This window comes from Sebastes fasciatus, chromosome 5, assembly GCF_043250625.1.
Source record: "Sebastes fasciatus isolate fSebFas1 chromosome 5, fSebFas1.pri, whole genome shotgun sequence".
NCBI lineage: Eukaryota > Metazoa > Chordata > Actinopteri > Perciformes > Sebastidae > Sebastes > Sebastes fasciatus.
This window is the reverse complement of record NC_133799.1, coordinates 12881860-12900436: the sequence shown is the minus strand read 5'-3', so window position 1 is coordinate 12900436 and position 18577 is coordinate 12881860. Positions and strand designations below refer to the sequence as shown.

General features: G+C 40.6%; 1 protein-coding gene across 1 annotated transcript in view; it reads right to left on the bottom strand.

Annotated features, from left to right (window-relative positions):
• Positions 1-605: 605 nt before the first annotated feature.
• Positions 606-18577, bottom strand: part of LOC141767635 (BMP/retinoic acid-inducible neural-specific protein 3-like) — a 40872-nt gene continuing 22900 nt past the window's right edge. Inside the window, exons 4-8 of the mRNA XM_074635130.1 lie at positions 13876-13981; positions 13408-13644; positions 9559-9781; positions 3242-3584; positions 606-1912 (exon numbers count right to left, since the gene is read on the bottom strand). Of these exons, the coding sequence (XP_074491231.1) occupies positions 1142-1912; positions 3242-3584; positions 9559-9781; positions 13408-13644; positions 13876-13981 (1680 nt within the window). The 3' untranslated portion in view covers positions 606-1141. The remainder of the gene's footprint in view (positions 1913-3241; positions 3585-9558; positions 9782-13407; positions 13645-13875; positions 13982-18577) is intronic.

Here is an 18577-nt window from a genome sequence, read left to right as displayed (position 1 = left end):
CTTGATCGAGGTGGTACCGAGAATAAAGTGGTTCTATTGGTATCATTCAAACCTTTTGCAAAAGGAAACGCAAAAATAAACTGTTCTAATGTGTAACGAACTGAACTGAACTGGACTGCTTGGTGGAAATACGGTTATAGGTTCCCTTGCAATAGAACCTAATGTTGTCCATCGGAAATGTCAAATCACTTTCAGATTAATACCAATACAGTCAAATGAAGGCCATTCACTGTATCCACCATGGTCTCATTTTTACAGTAACCCTACCAAGATGACTGGCAGTTTATAGATTGATGCTTGAAAAGCACATTTTACCTTGTTTGTTTGACCTGCTAGTTTGAATGTTTTAATCAATCCTCAACTCTTTACATTTTTGGGTGTTTGTGCTTTGAACATATTTCCCTTGGTGGATTTCTGGTAAGTGAGGTGAGCAGAAAATGTTGTGACATATGAAAGTAAATGCAGAAAAAAAAAAAAAAAAAAAACGACTGCGGAGTCGTTACAATCAATTCATCCAATTCATTCATGCTGACTCTAATTTGTCGAAAGTGCATTTTAGAATAAGAAGAACGTTAGTATCAAGAAAAATATTCCAACAGCTGGAATCTGTTTTAACATAATCTTTTAATATCAATTTATCTACAAAATCTTGACTGACACCACTGTATTCTGGTCTTCATGGAAAGTGCACTGTCACTGAAGCAAAGGAACATATAAAAGTTACAAACAAACAGACTTTACCATTTTTACCATAAAATGTCCATTCATTTGGCATTGGTACTTACAGTATAAATGAGCAGAGTCATATTGAAACAGGATGGTTCAAGTTTTATGTAGCGGTATTAGAGTTTGTACTGCAGAATACTTTTTGTTGAGTTTGTTCTTGTGAAACGGTTGTGCGTTTTCTCGCTGGTCCACCTCATTCTTTATGATAGAGCACTGAAAGTAGTTGCCACAAAACAGAAACCAAAACAACCAGATGAGTACATTCTTCAGCTGTCCACAGCTGACTCTCTCCTGATTTACCACATTTGGGTAATCCATAGAGACAGAGCACAACTGTACCACAATGGGCACCATTCTGATGTCAAGGAGTTCTCCTTGAGTCTGTGTACAGTCCAGATCTCCCTTCAAGCAGCTGTTAACTGCACAACTTGGTGGTCTCGTAATCCATTGAATTGGGCAGACGTGAGCTGAAGGCCTGTAAGGAGGCGTGGATGCGAACCACCTCGCTGGCAGTCAGTTTGAGCCGGTGCCGCAGGAGACAAGCAAACAGGTCCAACCTCTGTTGACCGGGAGGGGACAACCGGTTCACCCGGTCTCGTATTTCCAAGAGCTGAAGCATTGCAGTGTCCTGGGACCCTTGGGTGTACGGGTAGTCCAGCTGCAGAATCAAGTCACGGATTGCCTCCGGGTCAAAGTGCATGCTGTAGCCAAAGACCTGGATGCTGTTGATCTTCATGTAGCCCAGGTTCCGAGCAGGATCTGTAATTTCTAAAGGCTCGTAATACATGCTGTCATTCACTCCATCTTGAGTCTTTATCCTGCTCCGAAGGTAGATGTGAATGGTTTCAAAGAACGTCTTCCACTTGTTGCCAAGCGTCAGAGTCCAGTTGTAACACTCGAAGGGCAGGTCCAGCTTTTTGGCCTGCCAGTCTGGATAACTGTTCTCATTGACAGGGATGTACCAGCTCTCCGAGTGGCTCCCTCCGAAGGGGTTGATATAGAGAGTGAGGACAGGCTCCAGGGTGCTGTTCTTTGTAAGGCAGATCTGGAGGGATACTCCCAGTAGCATGTGGACCATGTTGGACTTGTACTTGTTGCTCTTCAGTGTCAGCAGCATCCTCTTTCTCCATGACGGGTCGAACCAGCTGTTGAGTCGCATGTCATTGCTGATGAAGATTGCGTGGACCTGTCAGACACACAGACATGAAGGACGTTGCCACACTCATGAACACAGTGAGTACATACAGAGAGAAAACTTGTAATTGTACCAACATAAAAGCGAGATTGAAATTGATTGTTTGAGCTTCAATAAATTGGCTGTGGAATACTCGATACATTTTGTGAGGTGTTTCTTATCGCAGAAGGGGGATAACATGGTATTACAGTGCCTGGCTCAAGCATAAACTTTATATAAAAATGGACGACATGACAGCTCCCCAAAAGTGAAGCCAAAACATCTTGATCGCCCCCTGGTGGCTGGCTGCAGTATAGGTCATAATTTCCGCCCCCTCCATGTTAGGGGATGGGACATGGGTCAAACTCTAAAGTCACAGTACAGGTCAAATAATATTTTTCCCAAACATGGCTTCTGTCATTTTTGGTAGTTCTTATCACGCTGATTTATGTTGAAGTGTTCATTGTGTTCTGATAAGTATGGTTTTAATTAGTTATTTGATGCTATAAAAAGGGGGTGAGACATCATGATTGACAGCTGCGAGTCTCTCTCGCAGACAAGCTGCAGCCGTGCTCGGCTTGAGATTGGTTTGGGCGAGTGACCTTGATACCGCGGCTCCACCCCCTGATCACTACTGCGCAGACTCTGTCTCCAAATTATTCACTTCTGTACAGTGGGAGGAGAAGTAGAGACGCGTCATCCATCTTTATATACAGTTTATGGGCTCAAGTCGAAACAGGCACATTGTGGTTATGAGGTACAGTATGTAGCATATCTTAGACATAATTGTAGTTGCGGGCCATGTTAAAAAATTAAGTCTTTCTGGGCACCACAAACATTCTAACATCATTGTTTAGAGCAACTCCATCCACTAAGGAAGGCAGAAGATGTATTGAGTTTCCAAAGTCAAGAATGCCCCTTCAAGCTCACCTATTTGTATTTATATAAAGTAGTATTATGTTGAGGCAAAAAAAAAATAGGTTACATGTGATTGTATAGTATGCAACTCTGCTAAAACCAGGTTTTGTCAAACAATGTTTTGTCAAAAAATGCCTATAGCTACAAATCACTACAAAATCTGAATTGGTTTTGTATTTTAGTCTCTATTTTAATTAAGGAACCCACAAGCTGCCTACAGAACATCTAAAATGTGTTTCAATAAATGCAAGGATAAAACATGGGTAAGCTATGAAGTTTCTCAGTAGCCAGAAGGGCAAGACTTTGTAATGCTGAGTGGCTCCCATGAAAGAGTATATCTTCCCCAGGATACTGCTGTGAAAGACAGCTCAGCTTCGTGGTTAGGCTGACCTGATTAAACAAAAGGCTAAAAAGAAAAACTACCTCTAGCCTGCGGTCAGCTCTCTGCAGTAGGTAGCCCAGCTCCAAATCCTGGAGGTCTGTCTCGAATCCCAGGTAGTTCTCCGTTGAGTCCGCCACCATGGACCTGCAGGCCCCCTGTGTCAGGGCGAAGCCCGGGTTGCAGCTCCCGCAGCGGGTGTGGTTGTCCGGTGCGCACGTCGCGCAGAGCGAGCCCTCCCCGACAGAGCAGGGTGGCGGCAGCTGACAGGGGCTGTGTTCGTATCGGCAGCTGCAGCTGTGGAGCTCCTCGGAGAATGCACCGACCTGGTTGTTCTCTGAGCAATACAGGAGGGACTGCAAATGATTCAGCCAGTAGGACTGAGGCCTGCACCAGGGAAGGCAGAAAAACAGAAGGAGGAGAGAGAGAGAGAGAGAGAGGCAGTGGTTATTGAACAGAGCTTATAGGATGAGCTGGTTTAATAGGTAGCTGCTTTATTAGGTCTGGGACACCTGTCTGGATGTGCAGACAGCTTGCTCATTAAAAAATTAGAAAGCATAATCAGCATAATGCAGAGAGGCCCGAGAGGATTCAAGTAAGGATGGTTTAGGTGAGGTCAAAAGATCTCTTTGAGAGAGTTTTTATATATAAATATATCTATCTAAGTTACATAACCATTACTTCAACAGCATTTCGGTCATTATATTTCAATGCATTTTTGGACTACAGAATAGTATACTGTTTATAACACAGACATCCACAACAAATTTCAACCAAATTACTTAGGTCACTCCTCCAATCCCTCTAGGATTTATCGGTATTAAAAGGTTTCAAGTTGTATTCCAATGCAATCAGGTCTCACAGAAAGGCGTATACTGTAAATAGCACAACATTACACGGACATTCTGTCATGAAGACAAATTTTAGGATTTTTACATGTCATTTGTACGCCATGCAACAAAAGTACAGTAATGTCCACAGTTAGGTTGATGCCACAAAACCACTCACTTAGGGTTAAGCAACAAAACCACTTAGTTAGGTTTAGGAAAAACATTTAGGAAAGTCCTGTTCATTGGACCCATCCACCTCTACTACCGCCCGCTATAAGCGGTTGCTTTTTATTGTACGTCACTAGCTCTGAGCGTGGCATATTTCCGCAGATCGTTTACATTGCAGTCAGTACAGACTACATTGCGTACAAATTACACGCCAAATGCAAGAAAGACGTTCTTATTGTACGCTAAATGCCTTGCACATTATCGTGACATTCCTACGCCTTTTCGTGCGAACAGGCTGTTCAATGTCACGGCCAACTCTTGCTTACCAAGTCAATCCCCAGTCTACCCTTTTTCAGTTGGATATTTTCAGCAGGACAACGGTCTCAAGATTGTATAAATATTGCAGAAATCTCCCCATGCTATTGAGTCAGGCTGGCCTGACATCCCTGTGGAGTATATACCAGTTTTTTTTGTAGTTATAAAGTGCCCGATGAGTGGAGGTTACACGTGTGAAGAATATGAGCACAAACATCGGTGTTTGAAAAGGAAGAGAAAGCGAGAGACAGTTGAGAGAGAGATAAAGTTATCTTTGATCAGTTTGTGACATAAATATTAGAAGTGCGCTGCAGCCGTAGGGTAACTGACTCTCAGACATACATATAATTCCCCCATGTGGGCCGGAGTTTGATTCCCGTCTGTAGCACTTTCTTGACTGTGATCCCTTTATGCCTCTTATCCTCTGTGCTTGCTGAAGAGAAGGAATGCACAGTGCATACCGCTGGCTTTCCTTTCAGAAAAAAAAAGCTTTTTCTTTGATGAGGGTGTATTGTGGTAAACTTTATGCTAATCTGAAAATGTTTGCTGGATTACATTTGGGGCATCCTTCCTCTGTATCCCAATCGTATTGTGTGCTTGGCAGTTGGAAGCAAGTCGGAGTTCAGAAAATCACTGATTTGAATATCAAAACCCCCCTAAAGGAAAAAGCGGTCATGGGAAATGATCCGAACGGGCTCTTCCTTTCCATCACGCGCTACCTGTGGGCAAGGCATTTCACCTCCGACAGCTTCGGCAGAGCTAAGCAGTCACCAAGACAAGACTGCAGCTGTACTGTTAGTTCCCTGGTGTGATTATGTGCAGCCTTTCCAGCTCCCTGCAACTTTTCCTCCAAACCACTGCTGTAAATCACAGTGTCTTCCAACTTCTGTGCCGCTTTAAAAAGGAGCAGGCAACACTGAAAATGTAAATCAGCCAAAAATATAGTTGCTGCTTTAAAAACTATAAAAACAACTCTCAGCCAGTGATTCAAAGGACACTCAAGCTCTGTTTCTGCCGAAAATATTTTTTTTTAATAAAGGGAAAACTCAGTGACTTAAAAACGATGAAGGGACTTCCTGGAGATTGGTGGACTTTTAAATTAAAAATATTCGATTCCATGACCCAAGACCATATGTACTTAACTATAGAGCTTTGCTTCAAGTAATGTACAATAATTGGCCAAAAGTATGTCGACACCCAGATGAGATATTTCAACATGTCATTCTCAATCCAGTGGCATTAATCTGCTGCTATCACAGCCTGCACTCTTCTGGTTTCAGGCTTTCTTTAAGATTTTGGAACCTGGTCTGCAGTGTTTTGCTCCCAAGAGCATTAGTGAAGTCTAATACTGATGTTGTGGCGATAATGCCTGGCTCACAGTCTGTATTCCTGTTCATGCCAAAAGGTGTTGGATAGGTTTGAGGTCAGGGCTCTGTGCAGGCCACTCCAAAATGGGAAAATAACTATTTTATGGACCCGTCTTTGTGCATTGCCCAGACAGTTTCCACAAAGTTGGAAGCACACTTTTGTCTAAAATACTATTATATGCTATAGCATTAAGATTCAACCTTAATTGGAATAAAGGGGCAAACTGTGAAAACCAAACAAATAGTGTAGATTAGTATGTGGACAGGGGCATCAGCATATTTGGCCACAGCCTATAAGTTATGAACAAGCCGAGGTACACCTTAACTTACTGCTGTAATCATTATATTTTCCTTTATTTCTTTTTATATCCTTTATAAAATGTTCATACATTTTTTTTTGCTTTTATCTTGCAATCTTTACTCCATTGTCATCTGTTTTGTGCAAGTGATGGTGAATAATGAGAATGAATAGACTTTTATAAAAATGAATCATTACTCCAATCAACATCTTCATCATGCAATGTCTTATACTGTTTTTACCTTCTTGTAATTTTATAGTCAGATCTGCAGTAGTAGCTCCCCCAAAAAGCATAATTGTACTTATAGAACCTTTACTATTATGTTTTGTAAGAGGAACTGTATGCTATTAACAGAAAGTTGCAAAACCAGTCAATTAGTCGATCAAAACTAATAAATATGAACAATGTAAAGGAAGAAAAGACCAGTGTTCATCACATGCAATAATCATGCCTTCTGGACATTTTTCCTCTGTACGAACTCATGTAATTGAAACAGTGTGAGGCTGCAAAGATGAAATTGGTCTGATCTGCTGAATCCCTTGACAAGTTAATTAAAAAGCTATTCAACATTTTTAGAGTCACGTCTTAATTGCACTCTCTTAGTAGTCAAACAAAGATGAGAGGACTCCTCCAGTGAAGCATTCAAGAACGTACCGTACATGAAAAACCCGCCACCTTTTTTTGGGGAGAAGCCTACACACAAGAAAGGCATTTTCTTAGCAGATTAAAGCAGAAGTACTGAAAGCATCACTTGAATGACAATGTGCATCATTATGCCTAATGGCAAAAAGTTTGAGCATAAAGTCTGCAGCGCAGTCTTATCATTACCCTGCTAATAAAAAGCCAAGCTGACTGCAGCTCCGACTGGCTTATTCGCTCATAATTGTCAGCGCGGAGGAAAAAGTAGCCCCCAGGAAGCGAAATCAATCATATATCTCTCATCTATCTCAAGTGCCTCAAACAGGATGTTAAAGGGAGAGTGAGGGGTTTTTCGAGAGCTTCCGTTTCTCTCCCAGGCAAAACTGACAAACATCCCATTCTCAATGTCTCTCCACTGAGTATGGAGATTTCTGTGAGGACAGAAAAGAAAGGGAAAGCTTCATAGTTGACGCAGCGGTAATAACATAGATAAACACTGCCTGGATGAGGGCGATGACGCTCCCACTCTTCTTCCTGAAGAGTGGGCGAGAATATCAGCTGCATAGATCAGTGATTAATGTGTCTTTTGGCAATGTTGTTGAGAGGGCGACACAGATTAGGGCTGAGACAGAGAGAAGAAAGAAGAAGAAAAGAAATCGGAGAGAGAGAGAGAGAGAGAGAGAGAGAGAGAGAGAGAGAGAGAGAGAGAGAGAGAGAGAGAGAGAGAGAGAGAGAGAGAGAGAGAGAGAGAGAGAGAGAGAGAGAGAGAGAGAGAGAGAGAGAGGACATTGAACAGAGTGCACTGTATAGATTAATCTGCCGGTTGATTTATGTGTTGTGCTCTCTAGCATCGCCGCCATTACTGTGGAAGCTCAGTCGATCCGAGCGCTGTGTGACTGACAGTAATGGCCGGATTCATCACCTTCGGCAATCAGCTCCTCTGACGGAGAAAGGTAGCCTGAGTGAATATGAATTTTATTCAGTCTTAAAACAGTAGTCTAAAAATTTGGAAGCTGTCCTCACCAGCATTGGTCAAACACTTAAAATGACCTATGTCAACTATATATTTTTTCTGACAAGTGACCTCTTCTTGGCACGTGAATAACCAGAATTACTGCCTCGCGATTCTATGTCTCCACCAACCAATCAATTTGCAGTTTACATCCATGTCTGGATAAAATATGTTTGTGTGAAATTGTCATAATTAGCATTTGCATTCTTGAGTTATGGACAACACATGTTGGTGAGGTCACAGTATCCTTGACCTTTAACAACCAAATTATAATCAGTTAATCATTGCGTCCAAGTGGAGGTTGTGCCAAATTTGAAGAAATCCCACGAGGTGTTCCTGAGATATTCTGTGCATTCTAATACCCATACTAGCATACTAGTACGCCAGAAAAATATTTAGTATGTCCCAATACGTAGTATGTCAAACGAAGTATGCCAAATATACCAGGATGTCCTACTACATCTGGTCGCATTTTGCAGTATGCAAGCCAGCATGCTTTTCTGGCTATTCTGACCTACAATCCTCTGCATAGCAGATATATGAGCAAAAGGGTAAAAAGTTCAAGGGGAAATGTCATGGCAAAGTAGTATGTCCCAATTGTAAACATACTGCATGCAACAGTACATACTTTATAAGGGCAGCTGCAGTATGTACTAAAAATAAAAATAAAAAGTATGCGATTTGGAATGTAGCCATTGTGTTCACGAGAATGGGACGGACGTCAGGTCGCAGGGACTTTTGACCATCAAAATCGAATCAGTTCATCCTTGAGTCCAAGTGAACACTTGTGCCAAATTTGAAGACATTTCCTCAAGGTGATCCTGCGATATCACGTTCACAAGAATGGTACAAACTGGCAGACGAACAACCCGAAAATGTCTGTCCACAGCTGTCGCCGGCATTGATGCATAATGACTGTCATCTCTCAGCAGCAAAGGCTGAAGAAAGCTATAAAAATTGTAGCAAAACTGGATTGAATTGTAAAAGTGAGATTTTCTTCTTTGCAGCCTTGGAACCAATGAGAATCTGGTCCAATGAAGTCTAATGAAAAAAAAATGAAGATTTCATGATTACATGAACATTTCATGAAGCCCAATAAAGATTTCATGGAGCACAGACTTGTCGATTTCTGAAGTTGAAGTTTACGGTTGGAGCAGCTGATAAAAGTAAAGTAAGCCAGGTAAGGTCACTTGTGTTGATCTGTGAGATGAAAAGATGTGCATCTCTAAAAACTGGGATGAATATGGTTGAAAAGGTATAAAGCTCTTTGATAATACAAATATATGGCTTGTTTAATGTTATTTCGCTGCATTTCAACGTGTAGGATGCACATTTTTATTGGCGAAAGCTGTACAAAAGAGATAAAAATTAAATCCTTTACATACATACAAGTGCAATACCATCACAGCAATGGCAGCTTGTTTACTCCCACCTACTGTAAGTCGCTGGGTTAGTCTATAGAAAGAACTGCAGCCTGTGTCTTGATCTACAGCTTTGGGCAAAACATGGCAGAACCTCCTGGGGGTATACATCACACAGAAAGGGAAGGATGTACAAAAAGAGAACTACATTACAAAAAGACACTGCTTTTTAAAAAAAAAAATGTTAGCTGCAGTAGGTTTACTCAGAATCAAAGTTACCCTTAAAGCTTTGTCAAATTGTACAAAAAAGTATCAGACATACATGGTTAACACACACGCACAAGATGTGTGTTTCAGCGGCTGTGCTCACCGTTTTCTTGGTAGGCGGACTTGGGGCTGTCGGTGGCATCTTTTACTCAGACTGAAGAGCTTGAAGATGACTCTCTGGGCTCTACTGGAGAGGACCCGCATGCTGTTCTCCAGCTGCTCATATCGCCACTGAAACAAGTTGTCCATTGACCACAAGTGTTGGATGCTTGACACGTTCAGGAAATAGGTCTGGGGCAGCCTCGAATAGAAGGCCTTGAATTCATCTGTAACCACAGAAAAGACACATACAAAGGGGACATCTTATAATGTTATCATCAATACAGCATCGCCATGCTTATTTCCAAGGGGACTATGAGCATCCATAATCCTCTATTCTGCATGCAACATTAAGTATTACCGTGACAAATGTTGATCTATTGCAGCCCAGTTGAATAAAAATGACATGATAATTTGCAAGGCCTTTGGTGTGCAATAAGAACGCCGTTCTTGCTTTTAGCATGTCATTTGTATGCCATTTAGTCTGTATTGAGTGTAATGTAAGCGCATCCGTGTAAATATGCTACGCTCAGAGCTAGTGACGTAGACTAAAAAGTAAGAAAGACTGCTTATGTTGGGTGGGACAGGAGACTTTCGACCAGGAGACCGGTGTTTGAGACTGGTGGTTTAAGTTACATTAGTGGGGTTGGTGACGTTTTTTTTTTGTATTTGTGTTACGTTGCTTTTATACATATTTCACCTAGTTTACGTACTAATTTTAAGCCCAACCATGAAGTTTTTCATAAACCTAACTAAGTGGTTGTTACTGAAGTTTTGTTGTACGTGGCATACAAATGACACACGAAAAGCCTGAAATGCATCCTCGTGACTCGTTAAATACCTCCGCTTGTTCAATGTCCCTCGGCATTGCAGACCAAAACACGGGATACCCCTCTTACTTTTGGATGGACCAGTGACAGCGTGTCAATATATGCTTGTTACATGCATAGTGTCTTTTAAAAATAAACTTTCATTTTCACAGGAAGTAAGGCTTAGGCAACACAACCACTTAGTTAGGGTTTGGAAGCGGTTGTGGTTGATGTCACAGACCAGCGACTCATGTGACTCACATGGCTGACGATACTAAACGACATACGTGACTAAAGACTGACGTAACAAAATAAGTCAACGTTACTTTCAGTTTCACACGGGACACGAAGAGTGGTCTCCTGCTTGAAAGGTTGTACGTTTGACCCATCCACCACACCTCCCGCCAGGCCTTAGACTCTCATGCTATTAATACTACTTGCTCTAACCGTCAAATAACGCCACGGGTGGGTTTATATTGGAGTTAGTTGAAAGCCTGGTTTGTCACATACTGTTGCTAAAGGGTGCCTCAATGCCTCGTCTTCCGATGCTGTGGGGCACTTACCTAACTGACTGCGGTAATTGGGAGTGAGAACGGGTTGACGTGGAATGTCCTTGTAATGTTGTGCTATTTTTATGCCTTCCCATGAGATGGGTTATCTATTGATACCAGATTATACAGTATGAGCTTTAACATTTTACTTCAACATATGGACAACTGGCAACTAGTGTACTATGTTAACAGTAAATATTGCCATATGGCCTTACTTTTTTTTCTGTCCTGTGTCCATTTATTTGTGTCCAACATGCCTTGGCTGTTAACAAGAACACATTTTAAGTGTATGCTTGGCCTCCATTAGTAACTCCCTGCTTTCATATTTACTAGTCAATGACAGCTACCTGAAATACCTTGTAAATACAATGTGGTCATGTGATATTTCTTGACTTTACAACTTGGCAAGGATCACCTCAACGCTCCATTAAACAATTGACAAGTGCACATTGGATTGTGTGATGCTATAAAATGCAGAGGATGCACCGGTTGTGTCCTCCAGTTAGAGGCAAAAGATGTCTGTATTTTCCAGTTGCTTTTGAAGGAGCCTTTTGAATTGGACAGACCTTGGCAGCCTGTTCTATTTGGGATAGGAATGTGGAGTACCTTGAATTTGGACAGAGCATCTGGCAGGTGGCGCTTTGAAAAAGTCAACTCAAACATAACATTTTGATCAAGCAAAATAGGAAACCAAAAGCATTCAGTATGACAAGATAATAAAAGACACAAGAGGGACCACTTTGAGGCAGAAAACAAAATGTTTTATAGGAACTTTGGTGTTATGATACAGAGTAAGCTTTGCAAACGTATCAATTATTTTGAATGTGATGTATTATTGTTAAAAAATGCTAAATATAGCCTTGCTGATACAGAAGTACTACTGCAACAAACTGTACCAGGAGTGAAAATACCATGGCCATCATTTATCTTCTTAAATGTGAACCTCCATTATGCACTTTTTTCTCCTTTTACATTGCACCATTTTGTTTTATAAAACCTGATCGCATGGGTAGGCGTATAAATAGCATGATATTTTAAAGACATCCCACGTGTCATGATAATGCATTTTAGGCTTGTTGTGTGTCATGTATACCTTTACCAGGGAATGGTTGTGGTTATGTTTAGGCCACAAAACTATGGCAGCATTAGCAGTTAGGTTTAGGCAACAAAACCACTTAGGTTTTAGGAAAAATGTTATGGTTGGGCTTAAAATAAGTCTGTAACTAAGTAAAATATGTAAATATGTAAAGAGTTCAGAAAACTCGTCACAAATGTCACTAACGTAACTTGAAAATAACTCAACACTTTGGGACACGAACGCCGGTCTCCTGGTTGAATGTCCTGTGTTTGTTGGACCCATCCACCTCCTGCCGACCATAAGCAGTCTCTCTCACTTTATATTCTCGGCTGTAAGTGTATCATATTCACGTTTATCCGTGACATACGCCATTGGTGAGACCGGGCTGGTTCTATATGTGTTATATATTTCTATTTCAGAAAAAAGAAAGTTTCAGTTTAAAGAAACATTTCATTTGAAAAATGACGACTTTTGTCAAATTCATCATCTTCACTTCATCATCGTCCCCTAAATTGCACATGAAATAAGTGAATTATGTTAAGTGTGAAGCAAAAGCCACATATTATAACAATCAGCTACATAAAGTCCTGCCTAAACCAACAGGTGACCGTTTGGGTTTCTGATGCTGTTACATCCTGCTTTGTCACCATTTGATTCAAGGTTAACAATAGCATTGGGACTAGGGAGGAGTCACTATTTGATCTTTTTCAGAACACTTCCTGGCATCTTCCTCTGCTGATAAAGCAGCCAGCTAGAAATCTGTGATATCCCTCGCTGAAGGACACATTTATGACTCCTGCAGGTGTCTGCATTCTGGGCACGCTCCTGCCCTCACTTCACACCCAGCTATTAAAACATAAACTTTAAAAGTAATTGCACTTAGGATATTTCAGCCAAATCTGAGGAGCGGAAAAAAAAGGGACAGCCATTTTGATTTCACCTGAGTAATAATCACCAAGACAGGGTGACCAAGCAGAGCAATAATAACCAAACATTATGCTAAGAGCTTCTGCTCAAACTCTGTTTCCCCGGTGATTTGAAAAGCTGGACTGGCAATGAATGGCTTTTACGGCTGATTAATCTGCTCTAGACATATTGTAAACTACCGGAAGCTGTTGATTTTTTTTTAATCCAGGCCTGTTGCACTGTTAATTTTCTTTATGCAGATAGTGTTCAAGGACCCAGGATTCACAGCCAGCTATTATAGTTCACCTATAAATCATAGAACAGGGAGGGACCTGCATATAGGAACCTCAGTCAGATTTAACGGTGCAGATAAAACACTTGATTTCATCTTCACTCCCTCTCATATGAATGATTTATACTCTAAAAGTTTGATTCCCCTTCATGTAGGATGAGGCATGCAACATGAAAAGGGAGCAGAAATCCATTATTTTAGTAGAGGGCTTTCTTACCTGATTCCTCAAACTCTTTATAGAGAATCCCCCATGTTTCTGTGATCCTCTCCAGGCTGTCCTCCATGGCTTGGATGTCCATATAGGGACAGTTGCACTCTGGGAACTTGTGGTCACAATGGCACCAGCAGTCGTTATCCTTGCAGACAAATTCACCCTCTCCATTACAAGCTATGTAGCTGAGAGCAGCCTGCACAAAGCTTTCTCTCAAGTAGTCTGGAAGGATCACCTGCAAGCCTGTAAATAGCAAGCTGGATTTAGTACCGTCATCGAATTGAGCACTTGGGGAGTGACCGTGAAAGTGTAGTGGTAATACAGAGCTGACTGAGCTTGTAACTTACTCAATAAATTCTAAAAATCTGTATATTTGTCTGCCAAACTTGTACTGATATTTATCCCATGTGCATGCTTCAGTTTGATCTTTAAAAACATATCACATTACATCAATCACAAAAAAATCATACAAACCTTGCAGCTGGACTTTATTCTCAGGGCTCTGAACCAGCACAGAGCTAACAGAGTCGAGGTTGTCATAGTTACTGCATCCAAGAGGACCTGTGCGGGTCTCTGTCACCTGGGCAACAACAAACAAGAAGCTAATTTATAAATTCTCGATACACAAGATTCTCAGATAAAAAATTGGTTTGAGGGGAGCCAAAGAAAATGTGCCTCGCATAACATAAATGGCCTTCTCTGTTCCGTTTGAATTAAGTACTTTCTACATAATCGATTGGACTTGTGAATGTGAAAGAAAACTGGGCTAAGCTCATTTAGATTCCTCTAAATTGCAGTTCGAGTGCTTCTCTGCACTCATTTATCTGCGAGAACGCTACACGATTCTTTTTTTGTCTCGCCGCTGATTGAAGACATTTCGATTGACCTTTGCCACAAAGCCGCTCTAGCAAAGCATCCCCTTTTCAGTTCATTTGCAAGGAGAGATCTTATTTCAACACTCTCCTTTCTCTTGCAGTGACACGTCGGAGAGCATCTAACTGATTCTCATTTTTCTCTCTTTGTGGTTCTGGGACAACCATATTTTGTTCGGCGATTTGTCCTGGTCAGGCCTGTCGGAGGACAGTTGGTGTAAAGTGACAGATGGATGAGGCGAGACAATGAGGGTCAGTCGATCAGTAACACAATCATAGAGGGCTGAAGGGCTTGGGAACTCATATGAGGCCGTTGCTGCAGGGAAGTGAAAACTCAGTATGGGGCTCTTTAATCAAAAGCCTAATCCAGAAGAAAGGGGTTTGTGAGAGGAAGAATAAATATCCTCTATGAATGCGAAAAGGGAAATGAAGATCATTTGAGTGCAATTCTTCGACAATAATATTCATATCACATTATAAATCCCTTGTTTCCCTCGTGAGGGATTTTAATGCTGATATGAATGTGAGGAAATGATACACAACCCTGGTTTTCAGACCACATGAATATTGAATCCTTATAAGGGTTTATTTGATATGCCATATGATATGCCATACGGCAAAACATTGACTGATGAGCAGAGCATTCAATTTCCGCTTTGCATAGCAGCTGCTATTCACTGTAGATACATTCTGGTATATTAAAAATACTTAATAGGACATTATTGGCCACCTGTATCTTAGCACATGCCTGTTTAAGGGAATGGAGCAAAAGCTGGAGCTTTGTGCTAGGGTCTGTTCTTTGGTATATTTTCCTTTTTATTTTATATTGTGAGCTTTTAGTCCCGGTGCTACAGTGCTAAAAGTATTTCACAGAGTCATTCAAACAGCAGAGTGGGAGCAAGAGAAGCACAGGAAGGAGAACATTTTGATCATCGACACATACTGCGGATGACTCATTCTAAAGGCTGAAATATTCTGGAATTACACCAAACCTTTAGCACATACTGGAGGAGAAAAAAACATTTTTACTATTTATGTACCTGGTTCTTGAAAGAGCCTACCAGAGGACTTGAAATGTGATCCAACTTAATGGAGCACGTTACATAATTTAGTGCCACTAGAGGGCAGTAAACACACTGCCGTGCTATAAAATTATTATTTATAATATATTTATATAAGTTATTTTGCAATTTGTTTACTGCATTGACAATGTTTGGTGTCATTCGGAGCACTTCGGGGACTGCGTGGGCATGAGACTCTCTCAGTGAATCATTGGTACAAAACTTGAAGAACTGCTTTAGAAAATATATTTTTATTTAATAAAAAGTTCAAAGCTATAAGCGTGTGTACATGCAATAAAAGGTAGAAGTTTACCAACACTCCCAAAGTGTATTGTGGTAAGAAACATCCAATCACTAAGCTGAAAATGATGTTATATGGTCGGCTAGCAAGCGGCAACCTCCAATTCTGAAGTGGAGCCAAAGAGGAAGTGCCTTTAACTTGCATTCTTTCTAACAGCCAGCAGGCGGCGACTCCTCTGGTTGCAAAATAAGTCAGATTGTATAGAAGTCTATGAGAAAATGACCCTACTTCTCACTTGATTTATTACCTCAGTAAACATTGTAAACATGAGTTTATGGTCTAAATCGTTAGTTTCAAGTCTTCTTCAATACAGCATTCAGTAAATTACGGACCCATTTAAACTAAAATAGACGATAAAGCAGGGTATGCTTTAGGGCGTATAGGGCCCCGTTCTGTGACCAACATATAACATTAGCAAGTGCATATCAGATCTTGCAAGTTCTTCAACGTATCCCAGCGGCTGGACGATCTCAAGCCATATATTGTCCTTTATTTGGTTGTTGAGTTATTAGTGTTTGTGGTACATTAATGGGTGATGAGAGGGGGATGGCCCATTGTTATTCCGAAACACCAATAGTCCAAACATTTTTCCATTGGACCAAAAAACCCATTTGTTTGACAGTCCGTAAACCCGAAAACAAACATTGTTCCAAAAATACACACTCACAAGCACATGTATATCATGTATTTATAACCCCAAACATGTATTTCCGCAGGCGGAAATACGTTGAAATTGAGTTTGTCCGGATATGATTTTCCTCGCACAAATGTTCTGCAGGGGTGTGCAAGCATTCATAAGAACCGAAAAAAATAGTTTTCATTGCAACAGATGAGGTTATGAGACTGATGACGGAGAATGTGAATCCATTGGAAGTCTGTGTCGGTAGGAGGTTGGGGACTAGAAGTCACCATTCACCTATTTTAATTTATCTCCTTGGCTTAATGAAATAACAAACATAGTAATTTTAAGTCAAACCATGCTGTTTTTTTTACTACAGCTAACCAAGTAGTTTTGTTGCATTTTTTTTTTGTTTAGTTTCAATGTCATTGTCATTTTAAGCCAAACCATGATGTTTTTCTTCCTAAACTTAGTAAGGCAAGGCAATGCGAGGCAAGTTCATTTATATAGCACATTTCAGCAACAAGGCAATTTAAAGCACTTTACATAAAACATCAAAAGCATTTAAAAAAAAAGTAGTTTTGTTGAGTTTTTTTGTTTTGTTTTGTTTCAATGTACAATGTTTACCACGTGTTTTCAAATGTTTAAAACCGCAACCATATTCCAGGAGAAAATATGGTTCCTTTGAAACCTCCGCCAAGGCCGAATGCCTAGTAAGGAGGTTACGTTTTCACTGGCGTTGGTTTGTTGGTTTGTTGGTTTGTTTGTCTGTTAGCAGGATTACTCCAAAAGTCTGCGATCGATTTGAATGAATATATATATGTATACCACTGAGGTGAAAACAACAATCTGGCCAGTGTTTGAAGAGCCGAGGTAGATTTACTACATGTTGGTGAGCTGATGAGAAGCAGGTGAGCTTGATGAGCTGATTCAATTAAATTAAATTAAATTTATTTTTATATAGCTTCAAATCATAACAGAGGTTATCTCGAGACGCCGAGACTGATTGCAGACAGGTGAGTGTGATGAGCAGAGCAAGGAGCCAGGAGATGGGAAGGTACGCCCACAACGGCACACACTGACAAAACATAACCATAGGCTGTATTCGAAACCGACTACTACATACGACTGATGAAAGTAGTATACAGTACATACTGCATTCCTCAGTAGTACACAGTGTGAAACAGTTAAAGCAATTTATTTTGCAGTATGCTAGACCAGCCTTTAGCTGTTAAACAAGCTCGACAAAAAAAAATAACTTGTACCATTATTGCAATATCATCGAAAAATACAACTTATACTACTAAATACTGCATGGCTTAGCTCCACCACCCCTTAAACAATTTATTCTAACTCATGGTGAAGTAAGACAAATAGGATCATCAACGAGGGAAGACTTTAAATATAAAACATTGCTTGCATCTAATATTGTAGAACTGCCAGTATTCAAAAGTTACACAGTAGATTTCTCGCCTCAAACATTTTCAGAAGTTAATTTAGTGATGAAATAGATATGAAAAATGTAAAAAATAACAAGCCGTTTTTAGTTGCTGTTTTAAACGTAGCATGTACTGTTCTAGCGCTTTGCATTGTGGGATACAATAGGCAAGGGAGACTGGTCTGATGCGTATTGAAGATTTTATTCAAATCAGTACTACATCTGGGTATTTTTGGCATACTGGTGATTTTGCTTTAGTTTGCATACTACATGCTACATTTTGGCCAAACCAGTACATACTACTAGTATAGTATGCATTTTTTAATACAGCCACAGAGATAAAGAGACAGGGGAACACAGGAAACATCAGGGAATAGTACAAAAAGCTGCAGAGAGTCGGTGATAATCACTATAGCAACCCCCTCATTCATTCGATTCAATGTTTAATGCAGCTTTAAGTCTTGAATTTATTTCATTTATGTGTGTCAGTATGTGGAGGATTGATTTGGTAAGTGTTTTTCTGTCCGAAATATATTGCTGTGGCAGTTTTACGCTACCTTTTTTATTTTCTATTTGTTGTCCCTATGCCAGTAATATGCTGTAAAATTAAAGTTTGGTCTGAGTGTGATCATAGATGATCAAATTCGCCGTCTATCCACTCTGTGATAGTCCCAGACAGCGATCGATCGAGTCAGACGGGGGACACTAAAATGTATTTCTCTACCATAATGAGAACACAATACGATTGAGAGGCTGCCCTCGAGATGGAAACACGAAACCGGAGACTCCTGCTGTTTCCTTGTTCAAGTTGTTTGTTCATCACTGTGTACAGACAGGCAAATATGGCCTGAGTTAGACGGGGATGTCGCCATCGATTCAGCCTAT